At 44.2% G+C, this 26,984-nt stretch overlaps 2 protein-coding genes and 1 long non-coding RNA gene across 4 annotated transcripts in view; 1 reads left to right on the forward strand and 2 right to left on the reverse strand.

Annotated features, from left to right (window-relative positions):
• LOC124337859 overlaps positions 1-26,984 on the reverse strand; it is a 639,313-nt gene that overhangs the window by 320,102 nt on the left and 292,227 nt on the right. The window lies entirely within an intron of this gene.
• The window catches only part of LOC124332537 (ecdysone-induced protein 74EF-like), a 53,439-nt gene that overhangs the window by 7,406 nt on the left and 19,049 nt on the right, over positions 1-26,984 (forward strand). For both annotated transcript variants that reach the window (XM_046788893.1, XM_046788894.1), the window contains exons 3-8: positions 10,564-10,642; positions 10,700-10,839; positions 11,028-11,216; positions 11,289-11,387; positions 11,451-11,910; positions 11,978-12,175. In XM_046788893.1, the coding sequence (XP_046644849.1) occupies positions 10,768-10,839; positions 11,028-11,216; positions 11,289-11,387; positions 11,451-11,910; positions 11,978-12,175 (1,018 nt within the window). In that variant the 5' untranslated portion in view covers positions 10,564-10,642; positions 10,700-10,767. The remainder of the gene's footprint in view (positions 1-10,563; positions 10,643-10,699; positions 10,840-11,027; positions 11,217-11,288; positions 11,388-11,450; positions 11,911-11,977; positions 12,176-26,984) is intronic.
• On the reverse strand, positions 2,413-10,230 carry LOC124336683 (U7 snRNA-associated Sm-like protein LSm11). Its single transcript, XM_046790469.1, has 6 exons — positions 10,012-10,230; positions 9,799-9,892; positions 8,078-8,199; positions 4,850-4,988; positions 2,710-2,915; positions 2,413-2,652 (listed from the first exon to the last, which is right to left on the reverse strand). Exons 1-6 carry the CDS (start codon positions 10,177-10,179, stop codon positions 2,620-2,622), a joined length of 762 nt encoding a protein of 253 aa, XP_046646425.1. The 5' UTR covers positions 10,180-10,230; the 3' UTR covers positions 2,413-2,619.

Here is a 26,984-nt window from a genome sequence, read left to right on the forward strand (position 1 = left end):
CTGCACAGCGGAACGGAATGTGTTTCGTATATTTTGAAAGGGCTGGAAAAGTTTTGTTGGGGAGATTCCAAGTTGAACTTGACGAGAGAGTCGCTCGATTATTTGTCCCGTCCCTTGTCTGAAAGCGGGAACGACAACAGACCGACAAGTTGAATTTTTCTTGATGGACGCAACCCGCAACTATTTTCAATCAATTGACCGTTGGTGTTAATTCATTTTTCTTTTACTACTATTACTATACGGCCAAAGATGAAGAGCGGAGAAGTGGCCATTCATCGGTGGCCGACGTGTCATGGGGATAAATAGAAACAGCGACGAAAGAAAAATTTTTCCCGTTATATTCATTTTTCTTCGGCCTTTCCTCTTAGGGGGGATGGCGAGACTTATGTGCACGCCACCAACAACTTGACCGCACGGAAACGCCGGCGCTCGCCCCCGCTGTTTTTCCCATTTCCATCAAAAGCCATTCGATAAGAAATAGGAAACAACAAAGTTGCAACAATCCGCGACCTCCCCCCCCCCCCCCCCCACGTCTTTGTTTTCTTCCCATTTTTATGTCCATTCACAACTCCGAGAACTATTTCTATTACTACGATATACCCCCTGCGGCTCGAGTTTATTGCGATTGCATCGAATGCGAAAATGGCTATTTTTATTTCACAGGTAAATAACGACAAAAGAAAAAAAAAGAAAAAAGAAAAACTCCTTTTTGGTTTATTAGTCTGGTCGATAAATCGACACGCCTCGAAATTCGGTAAAGAGAAAAATAGGTCACACTCGCGTTGCGCCAACAATTCGCGTTTGGTTGAAGGTTTTTCGCTTGCCAAAAAGAATCGGTCCGATAGTGTCAAGAGGCAAAACGGCGTCGTCAGCAGCTTGCGTGAACGCTAATAAGGTGGGAAGATGATGGTCATCTGAAGAGCAGCCGAGTAAGCATAAAGCTCAAATGACAGGGTTGTTCTTCTTCAACCGGTGACGTCATCAGGCAGAGAAAAACGTGGGTCCATCGTGACGACGACACCTTCCATTATCTTTGGCCAGCAAGATCACCACAAAGTCCCGTAAGGAGCCGACTCGATTCATTGATCACGCTCCCAGTTCAGTCTGTTGGACAGCGGCTACAAACAACTCCATTGAACAGGGGGGTTCGAAAAGTAAACGATGGAGGTGGTCTGCACATCGGTCGACACCCAAAAGGGACCGGGGGTTGAAACTGAACCTGCCAGTTAGGACACGGAGACGAGCCTACTTTTGTTCTGTTTGGCTTTTGGCCTTTTCTTTTTGTTGACGTTAGGTGGAAGGCCGGCGTCATCATCCCGTTCAGTCCACATTGTGTTTAAGAAAAGCAGAGAGTTTCCTATTTGCCTTTGCGTCTTGTTGATCTTGGACAATCGCCAGTCCCCGAAAGACTTGTCTTCTATTCGTGCAGTTGTCTTATGTACATACGCCCACGCTCGCACAAAGTCCTGGGCAAGAACAACAACAACAACAACAGCTCGGAACTCATTACCGACGACGTCCGTACTACTGGCCAAACGGAAGAGAAAAATTTGTGTTTGTTTTTTACACGACGGGAGGTGTGCAAAAAAATATTTTGAAAATGGCGCCTTGATTTTTGTTTTCTGCCAGCCTCTCGGTTGGGTGGAAGGAGGATCGACAACTCCATCAATGTCGTCAAAATCTCACGCGAAGGTATTCCTCGTTATTATTTTTATTCAATATCGGATTTTGATCGGATTCATTTTTTCTTGCCAAATGATTTCCAAGAATTGTCTCTCCGGTTCCCTTTTTTTGTTGTTGTTGTTGTTGTTGTTGTTTAACTTTCACATAGTAACTGGCGCAATTGCCAGTTAGCTGAAAAAAAGCGCTGATGTAATAACAAGAGAGTCTAACGGTAAAAAACCCAAGGATCGATGGCGACGACGACGAGATTCCTCCGATGTCGAAAGAAGTTTTTTTGGACATCAGCAGGTTTTGGCCTATTTTTGTTGTTGTTTTGTTTCTTTTTTTGGGTGGGTGGTGAGGAGGACCTGACTCGTTTGGTTTTCTTTTCAATTCTGCAAACGTTTCGCGTGCGGTTCTCTAACGGCGTATCGCCAAAATCTCTGCACAAACGAGACGACGGGGGGAATCAAGACCAATCTCGCAGCCAAGGCAACAGACGAGAAAAGCATTGTTGTCTTGGGTTGCCGCCCAAAAGGACACGTCGACCGTGAATCGGTGAATGTGGCATCAAGTCGACCATCAAAAAAAAAAAGCCAAAAAGCCAAAGAAAAATTGAAAAGAAAAGAACTAAATCAAACGGCAATCTAACAAGAAAACTCCTCCCCGATTCTTTTCTTTTTTCTTTTGAAACATTCGAAAATGGGCAACGTGAGAGAGACTCACCGTGCAGCTACAAAAAGCGTTCGGTCGTGAGTTGAATTGCTCGCTTCAATCCATCGCCGTCTTTATTTGGAAAAAAACAACAATGGGCCGCACACACAGTCTTTGATTTCTTTTAATAACAGCCATAATAATAACCCGCTTTTTCGTTGTTTTTTTTTTCTTTCCCCGTCATAAGTTTTGTTTTCTTTTATTTCTCTGACACGGTTGCGGGGAAGGTTCGAGTCGTTTGCATTATGATAACTCGACAGACAAGATCAGAAAAACCTACAAAACAAAATGATTCAACAAATGTCAGAGAGGTAAAACTGAAACAAGAGCCACTTGTTCGCCACGGATGAAGAGCTGCTGGACGTGCCTCTGGCACAGTTCCTCTCTCCGGTCAATCGGTTGACGTTGGACCGCCAATCCCGTCAAAGGATCGCTCTTCCTCTGATTCGACGGTCCAGGAGCCGAAGGAATTTTGTCTTTACTGTCGTCGCTAGACGTCGTCAACGAGCCCAGGGCCTCCGTGATGTGATCTACCGGACCTGAACGAAAAAAAACAAACAAAACAAACCGCAACATTTTAAAAAATAGAATCAAGTCAGTGGCTAATTGACGGCGGCCTTCCCTTCGTTCTTCTTTTTCTCTTTTCGACTTGAATTTTTTTTTGGCTTTTCTCTGGTCGAGGACTCCAACCCAAATGAGAATCTGACCCTGGCCACGATTGTGAAGTTGTGAACTTGAAGGTTGGCAAAAAAAAAAGAGAAAGAAAGACGTGCTAAAAGGTGCGCCAATGTCACACGATCCTACCGCCTAGTCCGTACCAAAGTTGTTGTCCCACAAGGACCCCACCCGCGTTTTTATTCCCCGCCGTTTCAACATTTTTCTTCGCTTTTTTTCCATCAGCTGCTGGTTGTGTTCTGCCCGGGGTCTGGTCCCGTCCGTGTGCCCATAAACGCCAAAGAAAACCGAGTCAAGCGGGCGGGATTGGAACGGTGAAGGTTTCCGGCCAAGGTCATAAAGCTCAACATTGCACACTGACGCGGAGATTCTTGACGTTTTGTTTGGATTAAAAAGAAAACGGGAAAGGGAAGAATTTCTATCGCATTTTTCTTGTTTAATTTAAGCAATCGGATCTTCATTAACATGGGCGGACCAGCCATTACGATGATGATTATGCTAATATTTCAGGGCTGCATTTTGTTTTTTCTTTCTCTCCGACTTCGTCATCAAAAAGACGCCGAACCGTTTTGAAATAAGAAAACAGAGCAGAGGAGGAGATCGTCAACGGTCGGGACCCGTTATTAGATAACAACAGGAGAAGAAGGGAGGAGGAGGAGCTGGCAGTCGAGTCAGGTGTCTCTTTTATTACGAAACCAAAAAATATGCCCAGTAAAATATACAAATGGAAGCTGATTCTCATTTCCTCGAATTTGTAAGCACTTTGCGCCTTTATTACAGGTCCCCCCCAGCAGCAGCAGCAGCCCCAGCTCTTGAAAAATTCGGGACCCAAGGCGGGGCAGCTGGTAAAAAAGGGTGTGTGCACTTTTCTAAGGTAGTCAGGAACTTTTGCGAAATAAAGAAAAAAGAGGGGGAAGCCGAAGAATGAAACGATGACCGCCGGCTATTCTTTTGATTAGATCGTGCCAAGAAAAAAATACTTGTGTTTCTTATATATTTTTAAATAGAAAACTTGCGCTCGCAAAAGTGTTACAGTTGCTGACCTTGTCCTCGACCAATTGCGTCAAATAAAAAACAAGGCCCATATCACCCTTGAAAATGAGAAAAAAAAACAAAAAAACGGGAGGAGCTCTAGCCCAAACTAGCGTGTAACCTCCAGCGTGAAGAAAGCGACCTTAAGGGAAGGATGGAGATGCTTGTCTTTTGAACCAACTCGAGAAATTGCATTCGAGTGACGCTGTTTTGAACGAACGCAGTGTGTCGATTGGGCGGGCGGTCTATAAGGACAAGTTTACCTTGAGACTAAGGTCAGGTTCCCAATCTCAGACAAGGAGTCGGTTGTGCTGACACGCGTCCCTGTCGTGTACATTTAGCCTTTTTGCTTATAATACCCTATTGTTGTTATTGGTCGGTCGGTAAACAATCCTTTTTTTTGGCCGTCAAAATGCCCGATTCCCTTCTTGTTGATTTCATTTCGTTCGTTCAGTCGCAGGTGCAAAACTATTGCGAAGGTGAGTGAGTAACGCTGAGAGAGAGAGAGAGAGAGAGAGGCTGTCGATTGAAGGTCAGTTGGCGAGCTCGTATTTCGGTCAGCCAAGGGCGAGGTGAATAAGAAAGGATTACGTAGTGGGTAGTGGCTAGGACTAGGTACGTGTGTGGCAAGGTCTCTCTGGCCAACACGTCAACAAGGAGCGTTGACGGACGTTTTCTTTTCACGGGAAATTTGTTCGACCAAGCGCGGAGAAAATGGCAATTTTGTCTTTTTAAAAACGAAATAATAATGTAAATGAAACGTTACCCAAAATGGGAGTCTTCCTGTGGCGCCGACGCGTAAATGTTTCGTCGACGTCGGTCATTGCCAAGTTCCACTGTTTATCGAATGCGGCGATGTAGCCGATGCAGAAACCGCGGATCCACGTCGCTCCTCGTATCCAAACCTGAACGGGAAAAAAAAGCAGACAAATTCATGACCAAAAGGAAACGTTGAACTGTGCGTGCGGACGCGACGCACCCAACGTGGGTCAGACAATCCGGTCTCATCCGCACAGATGCAGATGTCCCACTCGTTTGGGCGCTGATGCCAAAATATATACCCAGGCAGCAATAATAATAAAAGATCAAATGGGAGACGAACCCGAGTCAAAACATTTTAGAAGGAAAAAAAAAAAATCGTCCCTCCGATCAAGTTCCCCCCAACAGTTTCTCCATGTCCATTCTGACTGCCTCTTCTTGCCAAAGGATTTTTTATTTTCTATTTTTTGTTTGGTTTTGTTGAAAGAAAATTTTGTATTTTTTATTTTCTTTCGATTTTCTTCGGTTCCTCCCGACCGTCGTCTCACGAGTTGAGCGACCCAAGAATCTAACGGTACTCTTGCCTCTTTATTTTGTGGGGGGGTTCTCTCTGGCTGTGGGCGGCTCTCTGCCTTCACGGTTCGACTGTTGAGAGAATGAAAAGAGGGAGAGACAGACGGACAACAACAACGTAGGTAAGAAAGAAAGAAAGAAAAAAACACGAATGAAAAGAGAATGAGAGAAGAAGGACTCGGGCCATGGGAAGGAATCAGTCGGGACGTATTATTTCATCTTCGTCGTGTGTTCACTCACAAGAACAGGTGAATCTAAGCGGAAAAAAAAAAGATGACGATGATGAAAAAATTCTCTCTCTTTTCACCCCACCCAACAAGAAAAACCAGAGGGGGGTAACCCGAGACCCCGAAAACTTCTTATTTCACTTGGCGCACAACTTTTTTATATTTATCGGCGAATGCAAAATAGAAGACAGACAAAATCTACTCTGAATTTCGTTCGTCCGTTGTAAAACCTGTAAAATTCTTTGTGTGTGAAAATCCCAGAAAAAATCCCTGGCCGATTTGACGCAGATATAATACAAAGTTGCGCATGGCATCTCTCGATTCATTACAAATATTTTGCATCGCGCGATGTGCACGTCGTTGTTTCGGGAGTCCGCTAACGGCGCGTCTACTACGTTGCATATGTATGTAAAAACGCTTCGTTCGTCGGTCGGCGTGCATGACCTACTCTCTGCTGGTTGAACCGTGAAAGAAGGTAGATAGATAGATAGAAAGAAAGAAAAAATCTACTCAACTATTCAAAAAAGGGAATGTAAAAATGAAGAAAAGATTTTTGTTTCCCTTCCAAAAGAAGAAAGAAGAAAATGAGTTGGAAAATAAATTTAAAAGCCGAACAGAAGAACCCCCCTTGGTAAAATAAGAATCAAGATTGAAGAAAGAATAGACGGAGAGAACCACTTGTGTCGAACAACACAACAACAACAATTCCCTTTAAATCCCATTTTCTTTCTCTCTTCACAGATAGGAGGATTGTCTTTTTCTATTCATCGCTCCCCTCTCTTTCTCCACACAACGCACACCTACACACACTAGAGTCTCTCAACTACTTACTATACTATAACCCCCGATAGGCGAAGATTGCGCAACAACCAGAAACCCCGGGACCCGTTATCTTCTCCCTTCTTTCTAGCTCCTTTCGGATATTTATTCTTGATGATCAAGGATGATTATAAATACATCTTCTTCTCTCAAAGAAAATCAAAAGCGGTTCGAGCCTCCTTGTGATTTCAGACAACTTGGAATGTCCACCCCTGAAGCCTCAGCATCCCTCCCAAACAACAACATTACACACATGCACCCCCACTACTGTATGGCTGTATGCTCTAATAAGTAGACTACTTGGTCCTAAAAGAATGTTCAATTATTCTGCCCTCTCAAACTTTTAACTGTTCCGGAAAATAAGAGTTCAATGCCGACAAGGAAAAGGGAGGAAAAAAAGAGCAACAGGAGATAAGCTGCCATTCAACCCGCTATATCTATGCTATAAGAAACAATACTTGAGACAGGTCCTTTTGTAAGAAAATGGTAAAAAGAATGGTATCGATAACCCAAGGGCTCGTCTGGTGATGACTAAATGGCGTGGAATGAACTCGTCCGTCTCAACCCATCAATGGAGGATTCAATCGTTGCCGGTCAAGCGAACCAAAATAATCAAAGTAACAAAAAAGCAAAGAAAAGGAACACATTTTGACGTCACAGGAAATTGATTGAAGAGGTTGGAATCGACGAAAATAAAGAAAAGAAAAAAGCTGCCCCGACACATATACAAGAAATCTCTTCATGCCCTTATCGACGGGGGAAAAAGTTGGAAGGAGGAGGGGGGGGAGTTTCGGGTTCAACGTACGATCCGAAAAGAAACGACCGTTCATTATTATTACACGTTCGATACCATACGGAACGAGAGAGGAGGGATCGTAAGGACATGTGATAACATACCACACCAGGAATTATAACTTGAGCGCTTGTTGCTTCCCGAAAGGGCAGCAGCAGTAGAGAGGGACGACTTTTGGGTACACGTAATCGACTCTACACAAACTGAGAAAAAGCACCGGGGGGTTGTTGCCCTCTCTACATTGGGCTACCGAACGCTTGGCGCCTTATATATACTTTCATCTACTATTTTTCCTGGCGCTTGCTTCCTTCCCTTTCGTTTCCTTCCTCGAAAACTCCCCTTCGCTTGGTTACAATGCACGTAGGTGGTTTGTAAGAATGGCAGAAGAAAAAATAACTTGTACAACGTCGTCGTCAACAACTAGTCGATACAAAAGAAAAACTACGACGACAGGAAATGGCTACGAACGAAATGTGTCCGTGTTCTCTTTCCTCGCGAAACTTCCCAAGGAGCTGCTCCACCCTCGCTTTTCCCAACCATTTCTATACGCCTCTTGCAGTTGTCCATGTGACTTGTGTGTTTGACATCACCAAGTTGTCCAAGTTACTATTCGCTTAGACTCAACTTGGGAAACGTGTAACAAGTTGACAATTTCGGGCATCCTCCCAAGTTTGGGTGGGAACGATCTATCCAAATGCAAGTTTCTCTGTCGCTCTCTTGAAATGAGATTCTTGCACTCGAACAAAATCGTCGATAGTCGTAAGAGACGGTGAACGAAGAAACAAACGTCAGTTGACTATTCAGTGGTAGTATCGTGTCGTACCTTGACTCGCGTTTTGTTGATCATGCAATTGCGTAGGACGCTCATAGGACCTCTTGTGACCTCGTCCATGCGCGTGAGTAGATTACGTTGCGGCCGACTCCGGCCTCGGCCCATAACCGGTTCTGAAAATGATATACAACAGTGACCACCAATCAGTATTCGTCAATTCCCCTTTAAAAAAAAAAAAACATAATGTAAATGATTAACATTTTCAACAATAAATTGTTTAGACCAAATCTAGCCTACAGGTTGTGGTTGTAATTTAGCGGCCCAGTGTAGTTTCGTCTCCATACAGGGAGCGCACCGTCTTTCATAACCGTTCTTGTCTTTTTGGTTTTTTTCGCCATTCAAATTATTACCTGTTGCTTCTTTCTCTTGAAGCACCTTTTCTCCCGGCGGGCATGGTTATTTATTTTCAGTGTTTTTTTTGTTTCTATCCCTTTACTTCCTTTCTTTACATTTTTACAATAAGCCCTTGTTGGACGATGTGGGTCAGTGAGGGCATGCGCAAACACCACCGACGGGCGAGAATGGAATACCACAGTATACATGGCGAAGACTATAATAAAAGAAAAAAGAAAAAAAGAGCCAAACATTTAAGAAGAAAAAAGGAAACAGGTCCCTCCCTCCGCTTACGCATACATTTACAGGAGACGGGGGGAAAAAAAGGGTTGTTGCATCAGCGGCAATGGCCCTCGACGATAGGGTTATAGAGCGTGAGTAGCGCAATTTGAATGCCATCCGGCGAAAAGCAAAAAGAGAAGCAGAAATAAAGAAAAAAAAGAAGAAGCAGCAACTCCTTCTCGGACATTCCAAAACGGGTCGTCGTCTTGTGTTGGCCGGAACGATGAGGCCATATCTTTCGCCGGAATGGTGCAACATTTTTGAGTAGGGTGTGGGTGGTTGGCTCTTGCGCCGCCTTTTTGACGACACTCGGCTCTCTTTTTAAGTGCCTGCGAGTGTGAGTGAGATTGGGCAAAAAGATATTCGATACAGCCGTATAGCAGCGGGCGGGATCGCGCAATCCATTCCAAAGGTTTTGACAGTAAAACGAAAAGGACCAACTACCAAAAACGAACCAACATCAAATGCCCTTCGAGCCATAAGAGGCAGCAGTAGGAGTCGCAGAAGAATAAACAAGACCTAATCCCAACCTACCGTTACATCGCCGTAGCGACGACACGATTTTAGCGAATAAAAGAAACAACGCAGGAGAAAGAAAAATAAAAAGGTGGGCAGGGACCTGAGGTTTTTGCTTTCCTCGGCACAGATTTCAGCGACGCAGCGTTTTTTGTTTGTTTGTTAAGACTCGCACACGTGCGGCACGAAGGGTCGCATTCGAAATCAACTCACTATACAATTATACATTGCCGTTCAAACGTAATAGCCATGGCCTATTAAATGCGGAACTAAGTGACCGTGACGTCGGGAAAATTGAAGCAGAGAGATTTCTTGTTCCGATTTTCAGTCAGTCACGTCAGTCTATTTTTATTATTTTTTTTTATCAGATCTGGTTTTGGTTTGTTTGTTGCGCAAGTTTTGCGGTCGTGAGCGTAGTGGAAGCTTAGGACATCTAGCGGTTGTCTTACGAAATCAACAGCAAGGATCATAGGCTACTTGTTGAATATACGAAAACTAGTTACCAATTACCAGAATACCAGGGAAATGTATGAAATCATGCATAACTTGCTTGTCATGTGCAATTAATGCATTGCAATTACCTTGATGGGGAAGAAATTTTCTCTTTAATGGGTTGAGACTGTTAAGGGTGTTGATGGTTGCTTGATTGCTCTCACGAGTACTTGGACCTGCACCCTGAATTTGAAAAAAAGCCAAATCAAAACTGTATGCATATCAATTGTAACTACTAGTTCTATATGAAATTAAATCAAAGTTTTATCATTCTGAAATCACACGACCAAATGAAATCTTACATCGCCTTGTGCTTGTTTTGCTCTTGCACGATTTAACGTCGAGACGAATTGTCCTAAGTTGTCGTACATCGGCGCTTCGGGAACAGGGACGGTGACATCGGGACTTAACAATGCCTCTAGAGCGTTGAATTCACTTGATGAAAAATCCAATTCATTTGGTTTATCCATTTTTATTTTTAAATACAAAAAAAACTTTTCCTTCGACTGAACCGTGAAGAAATCAAAAATTATTATCGTCTGCTGAAAAATAAATAACAATATTGGATGTTGCCAAGTCTCCCAATAGGAATTTTATGGCAGCTACCTAATAAGATGATAGATGGCGCTGTCCTCTTTTGAATAACGATATTTCAACAATTGCGGGTTATTTTAATATTTTATTCGTATTATTATACAATATTTTGATTAAATCAACAGCGTGGATTAGCTAACATTTTATCACCATAGATATGTTTCATTTTGACTTTGTATGCGTTAATTGATTATGTTAAGAGCGCCATTGTTTCAAAATGCATATTTAACTAAATATTTAATATTCATCTCATTTGACAGGTATGAAGTGCACAGAAGAGGTTCTTTCCGCTTGAATTTTACATATGGGATTCACCTAGTTGTTGCCTTTTTACACACGGTATTTTTATAATATGAAATTTTCTTTAATTTACCACTTACATTTTATTTCATCTAGATTACATTTTAAAAAGGATTTTAACATCCTTTTGATAAACGTGCACTTTTCGAGTCATCATCAAAATCATGCCTTTCATTGATGACGACTTGTTGTGGTGTCCCGATAATGACGGGAGAATGGTCGATCTCTCATGTTTGGTAATATTTCAGTTGTAATCAAAGCTTTCTTTTAATTCATTAAAATTATGCAAGTGAAAACATCTTATCATCTAAAAAGAAGTACATCTTCAAAAATGAAATTAGAAAATTGAAATGCAGCCGCTAGATGGCTGTTTGTATTTTTCACGATAGAAAAAAACCACGTGTTGATTTGTCTCTTTGTTTAGACTGCCGCTCAGAGTGTCCAACCGACTGCAGTCCCGCCACTTAATCAAGGAGGAGAGTTCTCAGACCTGACTGAACTCTCCCACGCTGACCTGAATGGCCTCGTGTCTGAGATTGAAGGCGAGGATGAAATTTTCAAACAGTTTGGGAACTTCGAACTGGACAACATTTTCGCCGAGTTTGACGAAAAAGTGAGATTAACTAGTTTAAAAGACTTTTTTTCTGCAAATGTATGAGATACATAATTATGTTTCTGTTTCAAGGTTGGGGATTGCTCTACATTGCTCAGCAATCACACAGAGGCTGATGATTTTCTCAGGAAACGATTAGCCAAACGAAACTATTTGGAAGAACACAGAGAAGTAAAACTAGTATAATAATTTCTGGTAGGCTCAGAATGTCAATGGTTTTGTTTTCCTTAACAGAGCTCCCACTTTTGCAGCAATGGGGTTGTTAGCAGTAGTAATCAAATACAGTGCAGTAGCTCCATATCAAGTGATGACTGCCACAGCCTGCAGTTGGGAAGTAGCGTGGAGGGTGCCACTATCTCAGTCAGAGGCAGTATTACCTTGAGCAGTGGTCGCTACCTGCCTTCCATGAATGCCAACCATCAAGTGAACCTACCCATGTCGTATGGAGAGCCATCAACTCCACCATGCTCCTCTTCCACTTACATCTCTCTCTCGAGTGCCACACCAACCCTATCTAGCCTCCTCAACACACCCTCTCTTCACAATCAGTCGTCGAATTTGCTGAAGAGCGTCAATACCTCGTCCCCATCGACGCCCGTCTCTTCTCGGACAACCAGTAGTCATTTCGTTAATTCCCCACTGCCATCACTAATCAAGAATAAGAACATTGTCGCCGCCAACCCGCTTTTAGCCGGTAACTTTTTAAATATTGATTTGTTTTCCTATTTGACTTATCCTTGCAATTTTCCCTCGTCATTCAGAGAAACTTGCGGCACCGGCCGCGCCCCTGCCTCCGACCTCATGCGCCGCGTTAGCGCTGAGTTTAGGCATAGGACCGATCAAGGAAGAGCCTCCTTCATCGCCCCGCGCCATGTCTCCCTTTTCGATGCTCACCTCTTCGTTGAACGTCGACTGTGACAACCTCCAACCGTCTTTGCCTTCACCAGACTCGAGCAAAGGTAGGAAGGATCGCCTTGTAATTAGTAGAGTATCTGGCCGTTAGATGGCGTTTGCGTTGCGTTTTTCCTTGCCGGGTCCTCAATTGGCCGGATTCGGTTGAGCTTCTCGTCGGTTTCCGCTGAGCTCCTTTTCATCGAACGTGTCCGACTCACTGACGTCAGCGCCCTGATTGCTAAATACTAAGGATTCTCTGGAGTGAAAGAGGTAGAAAGACAAACAAAGAGCTTGGTGGTACAAAGGAACAAGTGTGTGTGTGTGATGGCGTCCATGACGTACGGTTCCTTCCTCTTCGTGATCCCATCGTCTTTCCTTTTTTATTTCCCTATCCGCATCCGTCCAATTATATCCAGCTCCCGCTCTCTTTATCACCTCCCCCCGCCCCCGTTAAGTCTCTCGCGTTGCTAGCGCGCTTTGATCACGCGTGCACACACAAGACGCAAGAGTTTGAGTTGCTCATTAAGAGCGAGGAGCGTGAAAATGGGCTGGATCTACTTTCGCTAGAATCTTCCATCACCATGGCATACAAAACAATCGACATCAAAGGCGAAAAAAAAGGAGGAAGAAGGAGAGTGTCCTCGTAGAAGACGAGTAGGCTAGTACCTAAGACGATAGGATGACATTGACGTCAATGTTCCTCTCTTTCTTTTCGTACGTTTACGCATAGGTATACGTCCGAATGGGGGAAAAAAATGTGTATCTTTTCCCCTTTTGCTTTTGTGTTGTGCGGGGGAGGGTTTTGGCCCGTTTCATGGGATCCTTCTTGCAGATTGAAGGGGGGGGGGATTCCATCAATCTTGAAGATTAATCTTGATGAACCCCTTGCTTCTTGAGTTCGTTTGGTGCCCCCCTCTTTTCACTCAGCAGCATCATCTCTAGCAGGGGCAATTTAAAATCCTAAACGTGAGCAAGAGAAAGGCAGGGACGAGACTAATTGGAGGAGGGAGGATCGTTTTGGCAGAGGAGCCAAGCTAAAGCCAAAGCCCAGGGCCAATCACTTTGTTTCCCAATCGTCGAAACAAATATTGAAGCCAAAAAAGAAATGTGCCGCATTCTTATATATATATCAATTTTGATTTGTTTTGAATCGACGCCACCACCTCTTTTTTGTTTTCAAAGTAAAATAATCCTGACCTAAGCAAAGGAGCAGGGTGCCACCACCATCTGGAGTTTGTTCCTCATGACCTTTGAGTCAGTTAATTTAAAGCCCAGATATTGGCGCCGTGTGACGTCTGCTGCGCGAGCTGACAAAAAAGATGTGGTGTGGTGCTTGATTGGTTGAAGCAAAACTTGCGTCACTCATAGCCCTTTTTTCTCCTAGCTCTTTTGGTGGGTTTCTTTTTCGTCGAGGGTATCGCGTGTTGACATGCTTGTCGTGCAGCATCCGAGAACTCGTTAGATGTCGTCGTGAGTTCTTTCATAATAAATGGTAAACTTTTAGCCGGGCCTTGATGAGCAAGATGATGACAGTCTGATAGAAGGAACCCCCCCGCCAGCACCCCAAAAGTGTTTTATTATTTCATTTTTCCCTCATTTTTTAAGAGAGGCCTGTTGGGGTTACTCTACCAAAGAGGCCCTGTTTGGGAATCATCTATCATTCAGCCGGCATCATATTCTCTGTCAAGTCACAAAACTTTTTGTTCATCACGTATGCACTAAAAGTTTAGTTTTTGCTGTTGTTGTTGTTGTTGTTGTTAGGCAGAAGAGCGCTTGACGACGAAAAGGGACATGGATGATTATGACAGTTTGCCGTGACACACAGAGTCGTTGGTGGTAGTAGTAGTTGTAAGTTTTGAGCGAGAGTTTTCACGTGGATTGACAAGGTCCATCAACTTTTAGTCTTGATTCTCTTGTTCCTTTCTGACTGACGACTTTGGCACGAAGTCTGGTTGCAGTTGGGTAAGCCAGGATTGGTCCTAGCGACAAGTGATCGTGTGTGTGTGTGTGTGTGTGTGTGTGTGTGTGTGTGGTGGGGTCGTTTCGCTTGTGCTCTCGATTTCTCCTCATAGTTGGGTTCCGTTACGGTGAACATTAGCCGAGCAACAGCGAGAGAAGCCAGCGAGTACGCACGGACTCGAAAAAGACACAACTCACGCAGACACATGGACAGACAGACGCGGACTTATTTCTATATTTCACGAAGGGTTATTTCGGTATTTATAAATGCAAGCAACACAGCGGAGGGAGGAACGCGGGCGCGGTAACTTTTTAGTAGTATTAGCGGTGGTGTTGTATAGTTGTAGAGGCCGTTCCGAAGGGCAAACAGCTTTCCGTGTCTCTTTGGATGATCGCCCATGTTTATTTCAGTCGGTAATGAAAAAGAGAGCCCCCCAGACTGGAGGAAGAGGACTAAAGATTTTTTAACCCGTGAACAGCAACAACAAAGGTGAAAAAAGACACGGAAGAAAACAGAGGCAGAGAGAGAGAGTCTGATGCCTTTTTCTATATCTATAATTAAAATTTGGAAGAGGCATTCGAGTCCTGCGATAACAACAACAGTTCACGCAACATCGGCTTTGTACACACACTCAGTCACGTCGACATCAAAAGATTTCTTTTTTAAAAAAAGGACGAAAATACACGTCGCAAGATATTTAAAGCCTGCGGGTGGCCTCCATATCTTTCGGTCGTTGGTCCGTTTGTTTATCCGCATTTTGTCCGATGTGGGCTAGCAGTAACAGTAGTAATGTTACGGAGACGACGTTTAGTGTTGTTACGCAACTAGGCGGGGCACAACACGCAGAATAGGAGGATCTGACAGGTCCTCCCTCACCAGAAATTTAAAAGTCAGGTCGGAATTTCTCCACAATGATGTGTGTGTCTTTTCTTTTGCCTTACCAAATTCTTCGTATTCTTTTTCGTCCGTGTTGTTGTGTTGTTGTTGTTGATAGTTGGGAGGAGGGGGTTATACCAGACAAACTTAATGGAGCCTAACTTTTTTTCTGCCTTCTCTGAACTCTCTTCTTCTTCGCTGTCATTCCAATAAATAAATCCTCGCGGAGTAGAGTAGAGAGTCAGTTGGGTATCGTTGCGTGATTTATTGGCCAACGTGTTTGTGACACGTAGCAGTAAGACGAAGAAGAAGTAGCCAACGTTGCGCCAAGCAACAAATCTGTCAGCCAGGCAAAGAAAGAAAAGAAAAGAAAAACCTGCGACTGAGACAACTGAACTATCGCGCGTAGAGCTAAAACTACCAAAGTGGAGTGCAATAATAATATTTATAATACGACCATATGTGTGTTGTTCTTCTTTTTTTTCAAAATCCGAAACGATTCCACCGCGCGATGACTAACCGGAATTGAAAAACCACACTGCGTCAAATTTTCTTCTTTTTTTTCTTCTTCCACTCACGACGAAATCCCCCCCGCCAATGAGAAATCTTAAAAAGGAGAAGAAGCGAAGGAATGTCGGGAGCGAAAAACATTTTCCGGATAGTTTGGATCTTTTTTGGTTTTCCAGCTTCCTCATCTCGTGTGTGTGTGTGTGGGGGGGGGGGAGATCAAAGGAATGTTGTTGCTCCTCTTTTTTATTTTCCATTTGGGTGTTTCTTGCTTCTCTATTCGTCTATGGGGGATGGCTCCTTTGGCTCCTTATCTGTCGTTTCGCGCGTCGTACAGGATAGGAGAGTCGACGTCCGGGCGGGCGGCGACTGGGTTCGACTTGGCTTGGCATTATATTTACTACTACTACTACCAGGGAGGCCTAGTAGGAAACTGCAGCCTCCCAAGCAATTGGTAGCTCCGTGATGGTGACAAAACGAAACGCCCGTCGCGTCTTGTCTGCCGACACGGCCGTGACCATTAGGCGGGCACCGCTGCTACTAGACTTACGCTACGTAGTACCAACTACTACGACGCATTCCTTTCTATTCTTTCTGGTGACGCAAATAGGCCGTCCGATTCCCTCCTTCCTTTCCCCTGTCTGCACGCACTACGCCACTAATTCTTGATATATTTGAAGTTTGAAATAGTCTCGTCGATCTCTCTCAGCTACTTCCTCCTTGTGACGCCAAACGCATAATGTCCATAGTTGTGAGGGTCGTGAATCAAAGTCCCGTCAGCAGATCCATAAACGAACCCGTATGTTGGGGCTCACGAGAAAAAAGCGAGAGAGGGAAATCTGAATAATAAACGATGACGTTCTTAATCGCTCCAGCTTGGAAACTCGGCACTTACGGTCGAAAAGAAAAACGGGCTGGTTCTTATTTTCTTTGACGTTTTTTTCCTCAGCAACATTTTCCCACTCCAACATGGCGCCGGAGAATATTAAAAACGTCGGTTGTTTTGTTTTCTCGCCGGTCGATAACGAATGTCAGTTGTAATAATCATATGGGCGAGAAGCAGAAGCTGTGCTTCCTTTGTTTTTCATTTATCTTTTCGCCCTTCATCGCCATGATGATCGCGATCATTACGAGTGGTGAAGAGGAACGATTGGATATCGATCGCCGTAGTGAGAGAAAACCACTTGAGGAGGGGGGGGGCCGGGCTATACTGTCTGGTTGTTTTTTCAATGATTACTCTTCGCTCCTCTTGGCGTTTGTGTTTGTTTTATATTAACGACCTGGAAATGAAAGAAAGAAAAACACAAATAACTCTGGAGACAATGACAGATGGGGAGTTCGTAATTTAAGTTGGATCCGACCAACAATTTTTCATTTGGAAACGCACACACACACACACAAAAAATGGACTCTATTGAATTCAGGGAACGATTGGGGATGGAAATGAATCAATTGAAAAAGGCTCAACTTCCGCGTTCTTTCTTTTCTCTCTTTTAACGTCTTGTGTCTTTTATCGGTTCTTATTTTTCTCTTTCGCTAAATGAAATGTCGCCACAAACGGCGACATGTACGGGCCCCTACTACGGGCTTATATAAGCCCACTGTTGTGAGCGCCTACCTCCCACTAAAAATTTGAAGAAAGAAAGAAGAAAAAAAAAATACCTTTGGCTATTTATAACGACGGCTGGTGTATATTTATACCGGCCGCAAACGTGCTATATGGGATATGTGTATATACATCGACGTACTCTTTTTCTTTTTGGGCTACTACGATTTAACGGGGAAAATAGAAAAATCAAGGGGAAAAAAAAATCAGGATCGCTTGGCTCGAGAGTAACTTGGCCTTCTTTTGTTTTTATTTTGTTTTGCCTTTTTGCCTATTTTTTGTTTTGTATTCGATACTCTTCAGGCCAGTGGCCTCTTCTTATAGCCGTCCACATTTAGCAACATATATCGTGTGCATGGCGGGCCAGCAGTACAGTCCGTAGCGCCGCGCCCATCTCCCTAAGACGTGAATCTAATTCAGGGCTTGGTCTTTCTTGTGTGTGAGCGAGTGAGTGAGTGAGTGTGATGGACGACGACGACGCACCGTCACGGGGCTCCACCCTCTCGCCGGCTATAAATAAAGAAAAAAATATATACATAACACCCCGGACATCTTCCTCTTTTCCTAGTCGCGGTTGTAATAGGTTACGTTTCAAAACTTTCCTTCCTCGACCTGGAAATACACAGAAAGTTCAAGGATCCCGTACGACGAGGGGAAACAGTTTGCGAGTCGTATCGTTCCCCAAAGACGACGACGACACAGTTTGTCATAGGAACCAAAATAAAAAAATTCGGTCTAAATCGACTGGGTGTCGTTGAGTGACGACAGGATTTTTCCTATTATTAAATTCGAGGAATCGTCGACCTTGCGTACATATTTCGAAAATTCAGGACCGAGGGAGAGAGGAGGTTTAACGAGTTCCTCGTACATCTACGTCGTCGTTGCCACCTCGCCAGTTTCGCTGGACTTTTGCGGGACGTTTTCTTTTCTTTTCTTGACGCCTCTGAAATAGCAGCGGAGCATTCCGCTGGGATGAGTCACATGTTACACAAGAAGCTGGTAGCAAAAAAGAGAAATGCGAAAGAAAACAAAAGAAAACAAGGAAGAGCTTAAAACTGGGGGGATTATTATTATGTACGTCGTAAAGAAAAAAAAAAGGAAAAAGAAGGTACGAGTGGGTACCCAAAGTTCGTCACAAGTTTGGCCCGAATGGCATTTCCGCCTTCTTTATTCCCTTTTCTTTTTTCTATTAAATTTTTTCTCGGATAACTTTGCAACTGTCCCCTTAAAAAATGTGTGTTTTAGTTGCGGAGATTTTTACGATGCTCGCAGATGGTGTCATGATGATTTCACGCATGTTTTTTGGGGAGGGAGGGTTGGCGGCACCGAGAGAAAAAGAAGGTTGAATTTGCCGCTGGTGTAAGTTGCAAGGTTTTGTATGACGAAGAGGCCGAGTTGCTGATAATTGACACTAGCGACGGCGACGACAAGGAGAGGGAACGAAGGAGCCGCCTCCCTTTTGGCGTGTCACATTTTATCTATTTTTTTTTTTCCTTTTTGTTCCTCGTGTTGTTGCGCGTCGCAGGCAGTGACTCAATCAACAGCTCGCCAGCGCATGTTGTAACCAACCACCACCGCCACCACCCCTCAACACGAAAAAAAAAGGAGAGAGATAAAGGCTTAAGAAGAAGAAGAAGTGTGTAACGCACACCGAAAATGTGCGGCGCCCTTATAAAAAGCGATCCGACACACACACATATTGTCGGTATGTGTGCTGGCTCTCTTCCTTTCCGACTTTATTGGGAAATTGAAAGATGAGTCGCGAAGAGAGACGGAGGTCATCCCTCAACGGACACGTGCCCGCCACTTTAGTGGGATGCGGCCGCCTTGTCATCTGCCCGGTTCCTATCGCATACCGACTCCCTTTTTTTATTTTTATTTTTTATTATTTCTAATTTTAAAACAAAACAACCGAAAAAAGCCATTGGATCTCCTTGGGACGTATAGAAAGCTGAACTTTTTTTCACTTCGTATTTTACTTATATAGTTCACAGCGTCCTCGTGTCGGTTAACGGTCGTTTACTTGCTAACCGGACCGGTTGTCTCTCCTGGTGTAGTGTTAGTTTTTGCGTCATCAATTCTTTTTCTTTCTCGGGTTCGTCGGCCCGTTTTCCAGGAATGAAGGACACCACTCACGCAAAAAGAAGAAAGAAAAAAGCGAGAGTGTGTGTGTGTATGTAGTTGTTTGGGTAGTGGTGCACTCTGGTGGAACAGCATCACGGATCCTTGTCTCTCTGGCACATTCCCTCGTTTTTTATTCGCTGCGGTACTCGGGACGTGTTCCTTCTTCTTTTCTTTTTTTTTTCGTTTTCTTCTACTTTGACGTGGTCCCATCGTCCCCTGGCGACACGGAACTGCACTCAATCCGGAAGCGATGGACATGGACGCAAAAAGTCACTTTCGGATGTAACTTCCCTGACTGGACAGTCCTTCTTTTCTACCTTGTCTCGAATGTTTTGTATCTTATTTTGTTATTGGGTCGACCATCGGCGACTTCTATTCCCGTCGGTCTGTCGGTCGACGGAACGCCCACGACGTTTGCTTTTCCGACCGCAAAACTGTCGTATTTCCCAGTCGCTTAGCACTGTGTGTGTGTGTGTGTGTTTTGTCTGTGTGTGGGTCTGCGACGGGTTCGGGGATACATTTCAATCTATTTCCAGACGATCCTTCTTCCTTCCTTCCTCCTCCTCTGGGTTGCGTCCCTTTTCATTTTCGTTAAGTGAAAAGGACCGCGTCGCCCTCCTCCTCCTTCTCCTCCTGGTAGACTCTTACATGCGTCACTGGACTAGATAGATGGATCGATGTGCATCTTTCTACTTTATCCGCAATCGAATCCATAACACCTTTGCCCTCTGCGCTGCGACCAGTTTTGTTGTCGGCAGTAACAAAAAAAAAGTTGGGAAAGAAGGAAATGTCATTAAACGAGGAATGTCTTTGGCTCTTTCAGCCGCTCGCACCGTACATCCCCCCCCCTCCCTAGAAGTTGTTGGCAGCTTTTAAAGCCAAATACGTCCAAAAAAGCACAGGCAAAGAAATGGGCGGCCGTTAATCAACGTGAAAATGTCGACTACTGCGCTATTTGACTGTATATATACTTGACCATAGCGAACGCATTTCACCTGTGTAGACAACGAGTCCCGAAATTCGAATTCCAGCACACCCAAAAATAGAGGGGAGGCAAAATTGTTGAAAAGAGAAATTCACGGCAGCCACAAATGTCTTTTTACTGCTGCTGGATTTTGCGTCGTAAAATTGAAGGGGTCGACATAACGTGCGCATATTTTTATTTTTTATTTTTAAACGATGGGAGAAAGAAACGGACATGATGTTTATTCACGGACTTTGGATCTTTTTTGTCCCTTTGTATTTCCGTAGCGCCTCGACCGTGTCGGCACTGCGCCGCCGTCCGCCTTTGTGGCCTCGTTATGATTACACACATCTCTCTCTACATTCTTCGTGTAAAATAGGAGAGATGTCAAGTAAGAGCGTTGTGCCAAATTCTCCCTCCCATCGAAAAAGGAGGAGAGTTTACGGTGGGAGGCGAAAAAACCCACCGGTCGACAATGGCCGTCACACAACAAACTCAATTTTCATCATCTTCTTCTTCTTGTCTTGAGGGGGGCTGGCGCGGGCTGTTGCACGCGCGACATACTTTCACTTTTTTATATTTACGTGAGCCATGTGTGTGAGTGTGTGTGTCTTGGTTTTTCACGAAGAGGAAAATAGCAAAAGCCCCTTCGAAAATCGAGGGCATAGTGAGAGAGAGAGAGAGAGAGAGAACAACCTTCAACATTCGTTCCGTTTCTTTTGTGCCTGTTGTGAAAGGGAAATGAGCAGGTCTCTTTTTTTTTGTTTTTTTTTTTTTTTTTCGTGTGTTTCCGGCTGACGGGAGAAAGAGAGAACATTGATTTTACGAGCTTAGGTTTTTCGGGGTGGCAGCAGAGAGACCAGAACGAAACGAACCCGTCAACATTTTGGCAGAAAAGGAGAAGAAAATGATGGCGACATTCCTTCATCAAATGAACGGCCTGTTAGTAGGCGACGTTTCATCTGTCGTCAAAGCCGAATGGTGGGTGGGCTGGCCCGTCGCTCCCCCCCCCCCCCCCCCGGGCTGGAAACGGTATGAGCAGTTTTCACGCTTGTCACCGTTCAACTAGGAAGAATGTGTTGAATTTGGTCCGGAATTTTTGCCTCCCTCCTACTACTGCGGAGGGGAGAAACGGCGTCCCTTAACAAGCCAACAGAGTTGCGTGATTGACGCGTCCTATATTGAGCGTTATGGAATAGCCGAATAGAAGGAGACGCCAGTTAGTTGCCCGTCCATCCGCGTGTGCGAAAGATGACGACGACGACAATGAATCTTGTTACACCCCTCGTGCTCTGATTGAATCAAGTCGCACCGAAAAGTGGGTGAGAGAAAGATTCTGGCTGACGTCGTCTGTCAAAATCTAACCCTCGCACAACGCCAGAAGAAGAAGAGAAGGTCCCGTCCTGCGAAGGACATGACGCCAATGAAGGTTTCCTACTTTTGATACCAATGACCCGTTTCCAACGTCAAACGATAATCCAATGACTTGAAATTGGAGCTCCCCCCCCCCCCCCCGCCATTGTAATCGAGCAGGCGCACTGTGTACGGTGGTATTTACTTGAACCGTTAGCCAATCAATCACTTTGACCTCGTTCAGTTTGAAATTGTCAGACCCTGTTTTGTGTTTTTTTTTTTTGTTTCTCTTTTGGTTCATAATTGAGAAATATTCAGTTCTCATTCTGACTTGTCGTTATTTATGGGCGAGATACTAATTCAATATCAATGAAACCAGATCTCCTTGACCGATCGCCAATGAACTGGGGTGGTAGTAATGAAGGTGTCGACCAGAAACTCACGTAAGCCAATTTTTATGCGTCTGCGAAAATACAAAAGAACCTCTGAAGACCTCCGAAAAAAAGTAGGACGATCTAGTCGACGATAGCGAACGAGAAAAAAAGCGAAAGTGACTCCAGCACTACACGCAACTTCCATCTCGTCGAATAGACACCGCCTCCGGGCCCGACTTGTAACGGGAGTGGGTCACGGAGTTGATTTTGTTCTTTTTTTAAAATATTTTATTCGACTATTCAATTGCATTTTGTTTTCTTGTTCAAATCCGGCTTCTTCTTCCCTTACGTGTCCGGTTAAACAGCGTAGACGTAGTAAAAAAAAAATGACGAGGGGGGGGGAGTTGTAAGAACAACATTATGAAATTGTAAAAATAAGAAGGTGGGAACATGGCGAAATAGGCAAGAAGTTGCATTGTGCGCGTGTCCCGTCCCGTCGTCGTCCTATTACAAATCGACCACAACAATAAGAAAGTGGACAAGTGTGTCAAGGCTCTGACTCTCTCGAGTGACCCTTTTTTTGTTATTTTCCTTCTTGCCGTTTTCGCTTCTCTTTTTTTCGCTTCAACTAGTCTCTCTCTCTACATACATAACACATAGAGATAGATGGGCTTGCATACCCTTTCTATTCGTGACTCTCTCTTTCTTTTTTAAAACCACCATTTATTATTTCGTACTGTTGCCCACAGTTCAGTGTCTGTCTGTCAAACAGATTTCCACCACCACCACCACCACTTTTTTTGTGATTTTCGAGCAAATGGGCAGGAATCGCCCGAAAAGATAAAAAGAGGAAATGATTTCAAAAAGTTGAGCTTGTGATGGAAGGAGAGCGGATGTTCGCCCAGACGCGGAGACATGTCGTGTCCTTTTTTATTTCTCTCTCTTTCGGCGCGTCACGCCTTCCTCGTCTCTTGACAAATTCAAAACTTGAAAGAAATAAAAGAAGCAGCCTAGATTTTAATTCGTAGACTCGACGACCACCGCTAGGTTATGCGCATCAAGCTGTACTGCTAGCCTTCAATGTTTTTCCAAGACGAACAAATATTTCCGGTCTGATTTCGTATCCATAATGTGTGACACGTGTCGAAATTTGTGGGAGGAAATTGTATCAATACATGACGGACGTGATTTTCACATCCGGCCGCATGCAAACAAACACGAACGCGAGTCTCGCTGTTCTCTATTTGTTCAGTATTGACGATAGGATTTTTCGAAGTCAATTAACATGAGAAAAGTAGGAAAGAAAGACGTCTGTGGTGAATTGAGGTCGAGCTGGGCCTGGTGTGCCGTATCCGCACACCAGGCCACAAGGTTATTCGCGTTTATTTGTTTGTCTGTGCGCGGAATAATATTTAATGAGTTTCCTCTTCTCTTTACGACGAGACAAGCAAACAAATGGGTGCGCGTCGAAGATGGGCCGAAAAAGTAGTACACGATATGAAATAGATGCAAAGGAGGGGGGGGGACAAAAAAACACAAGCGGGAAGAGAGTGGGCCGGCACGAACGGGAAAGTGGTCCACATGAATGTGCCAATGTGCAACAAACGGTTTGTGGGATAAAGTTGTTTTTTTTCCCGTTCAAAATTTTTGCTGGTTACTTCATCTGTTTTTTTGTGTCTTTCTACTTTGTCCATCCGCCGCCCGACTGTTCCAGTTTCTGCCACTCTCTTTCTTTCGAGCGTTGTTGTTTATGAATTGTTGGCACATAAATTTTATACGGGACACACAACATGTCACACATAGTACATTAAATAGTACGTAGTACTGAGCGTGCGGAACTTTTTTTTTTTTTTTCTTTCTGTCGTTGTTTTTTTTATTACCTCCGTGTTCCCGTTTACCTTCGGTTAGTTTTTTTTTTCGTGAGTACTTTTGGTTGGTTGGGTTTTCATTTTTTGAACGAGTCATTCCGGCCCCGTTTTCGCTTTTTCTTCTTCTCTTTTGGCCCGTTTTTGGCTCACGCTGTTTTTTGCCCGAATGGGAAAGAAAGTGAATCCAAGGTCGTCGTTGTCGTTGGTTCATTCGTCGAGTGGTCGGTTGGTTGGCCCGCCGGCCTCTACTCGCTCCACTTCTTGTATTATATCTGCTATCCTGTCATATTAGATGTGTGTGTTGTGTTTGTTGTGTGTGTGGTAATAGTAGAGCCGGGAGTCGGTGCGGATTCGACACGAATCTTTTCGCCTATCCGCACTCCCTATGTTAACAGGATACGCCTTGCTATGCAGCGCAGGTTGATTTAATTTTAATTGCAGATCAACGACAGGAAATCTGCCACTTGTTGACTGGATCATTTCATTGCGCACGTTTACGACATTTCAAATCAAAACGCTGGGATGATAATAAGATATGCCCCGTGAACGTGTGTCGATAAAAATGGGAACGAGACTTTTTTCAAACAACTAACGGGAAAGAGAGGGAAGATTAGGGGTGGCACGTACGTTCACAAAGTACAGAATTGAAATCGAGGACAGTTGCACTGAGCGAACGGAGTGAACTGAAGGGAATCGAGCGAAATACGAGTAAACACACAACGTCAGTCGATTTATCAAGACAAGGAACAGGAAGTCCATCGCCAGGCTCCACAAGTCCAAACTGATAAGAAAAGATGACGGAGTCGAGTACATACATACATTTGGAAATGGGGCCCAACCTTTTTCCCCCGGCTTGATTTCTCCCAGTTGGGCGATGATTACATAAGCGACGCCAATATAAAAATTCATCTATATTCCATATAGGGTGGTGATGCAACGGCCAAGCGTTTTATTCTCTTCTTTAAATATTCTAAAACGAGCGTTGGCCACTTTCTCTCGTTCATCTTCCATCACTCTACACGCTATAGGTACCACCCCATACGCGTAATGCCGCGTTTTCTCTTTTCGACTCTGCTGGGGCCCCCCTATAATGTTTTGCCGAGATAGGCGTTCCTGCGAGGAGCCTTGCAATTCCGTTGAATGGAAAGAGAAAGTTGTCGCTGGTGGAAAAAGGAAAAAAAAAAAAAAAAAAAAAAAAAAACGAAACAAAATTCAGTCGACGATGACCCGATGTCAGGAACAGGAAATTCTCTCTCAAGAGAGAATGGCGCCCGACAGTGCAGAGGGAAAACTGTCGTCGTCGTATTTCATTTCATTTCGCCATGCGACCAAAGTTCCTCAAATCAGCTGTTGTAATGGCAGGGCACATGGAATGAAGGAAGTGAGAGTTGGGATTTTTTTTTTATTCCTGATATCTCTGCGTACACTTAATCACGAAAAAAAAAAGAAAAAAAAGTTGTGATAAAAATGCACGCATTCATCCAAGCTGTTTATTTTCTGTCTTTTGTCTTATTTTATTTTATTTCTTTTACTATTGACGCAAAGGGAAGGAAGATATCTTGAATTTTATCGCAATAAGGAAGTAGATATCGGGTTTGGTTGTAGGTTATTTGCGCTGGCCGAGAAGAAGAAGAAGCATGTGTTCTGTCGTCCCTTTTTTTTCTAGTTTTATCTCGCATCAGTCAAGTGTGGCTGTTGGCCAGATATGGGTCCCCTCTAACAAGCAACAACAAAAACACAACTTCTGGGTGCACTTGTCCTCTCTCCTACTAGTTCACGAGTTCTGAGCGTATCGCGCCATACTCAAAATTGTTGGTTACGCACTCTGCTCTCATCTATCGGACACATTCAAAATGTCCAAAGTTCAGAACAAAACAAAATTTGTCTTCCTCTTTCCTTTCTTTATTTGGCCTCCCTGCGTCGTAGGAAAAATGTTCGTTCCTTATTATATTCTCTCTGAAACTGGCGTTAATGATGATCATTTGGGATTTGCCGACCTCGACACGAACGATATCTTTTCATGCGTCGGCCGGGGTCTCCGGATGGAGGACCACCATCACACCACCACCGCTCTCTCTTTTTTCTCCATGCAACCCGCCACCTCCTCCCTCTGTTCAAGAGTGTCTGTGTAACGATGATGACCTACTTTGCCACTTTTTCGTCATTTCATCCCGACTCCTACACACAACACGCTCAACTCGTCTGCGTCTTGTGTAATCGAATAATGTACGAGAGAATCACATGATGCGGGTGAGCTTCTCGATCATCCGAGAAATTGGCATTTTTTCCGAGATTTTTCCTCGTTTTGAAGTTGGCGTCCGATTCGATGCGCGGTGCCTTCCTACTTTTGATTCCTGCACTCGTACTACTACTACTACTACGAGGGGCCTGATTGTTTTTGCCAGAGACAAAAATTTCTCTTTTGGCTTCCTCTCTCTTTTTTTCGATCGTCGACTTTGGCGCTAACCTTCTGCTGATCGCTCACGCACGCTGCGAACGCACACAGGCGCTCGGCGCATTAGCTTCACCCTGCCGTCGTTATTGTCGTTATTGGGCCGTTAAAAACTAGGCCACACACTCATCTGCGATCAGACATTTGAATTGTCGTTTGAACGCTTTTTTTTTTACGAACGGGAATCGCCCGCTGACGGATCGAAATCTGCAAGTGTCGAAACAACAACTTGTAGAGTGAGAAATAAAAAAGAGAAAAAGGTGTCTCAAAGTTTTTTACGAACACGAAACGCCGGTTGTTGAGCGTGAAGGCCAACAAGTGAAAGGAGTTGGGGGGGGGGCAACTTTGTGGGGTTTCGTTTCTCTTTCACAAAACGAAAAAAAAAAAGAGTTAAGTCTTTCTCTCCGGTTTTGGCACACTCCATTTCCCTAGCAGAGAGACTGAACTGAGTGTGCACTGCTACACCACAGCAACCCAAAAAACTTCTTTCTCTTTTTCCATTTTTCTGTTGTCGGCGTTCTCACGACTCTACATTTTCACGTATGATCGATTTTTGTTATCCTACCTTGCGAGGTTATGGACAGTTTATGCGCAACGTTTTCTACTTTTTTTCTTCGGCCGGGATGAGAAAGTCGGTGAGAGAGAGAGAGAGAGAGAGAAGTTTTGACGACGGCGAGGTTTGTCGTCGTGTGCGGCCTTATATGGACAGGAGCGATGAGGACGGGCAAGCCGATTGAGAAGTAGGATTCTGTATATATAGAGAATAGAAGACGATTCTTATCTTCTTCTT

Source organism: Daphnia pulicaria, chromosome 1, assembly GCF_021234035.1.
Source record: "Daphnia pulicaria isolate SC F1-1A chromosome 1, SC_F0-13Bv2, whole genome shotgun sequence".
In the NCBI taxonomy this organism is placed as follows: domain Eukaryota; kingdom Metazoa; phylum Arthropoda; class Branchiopoda; order Diplostraca; family Daphniidae; genus Daphnia; species Daphnia pulicaria.

Excerpts from the sequence above, each read along its gene's own strand:
- LOC124336683 (XM_046790469.1), bottom strand. The coding sequence starts at position 10,179 with ATGGATAAACCAAATGAATTGGATTTTTCATCAAGTGAATTCAACGCT. Across the intron at positions 9,893-10,011 it reads CAAAACAAGCACAAGGCGAT|GGTGCAGGTCCAAGTACTCG; the intron begins GTAAGATTTCAT and ends TTTCAAATTCAG. Across the intron at positions 4,989-8,077 it reads TCAACAAAACGCGAGTCAAG|GTTTGGATACGAGGAGCGAC; the intron begins GTACGACACGAT and ends TTTCCCGTTCAG.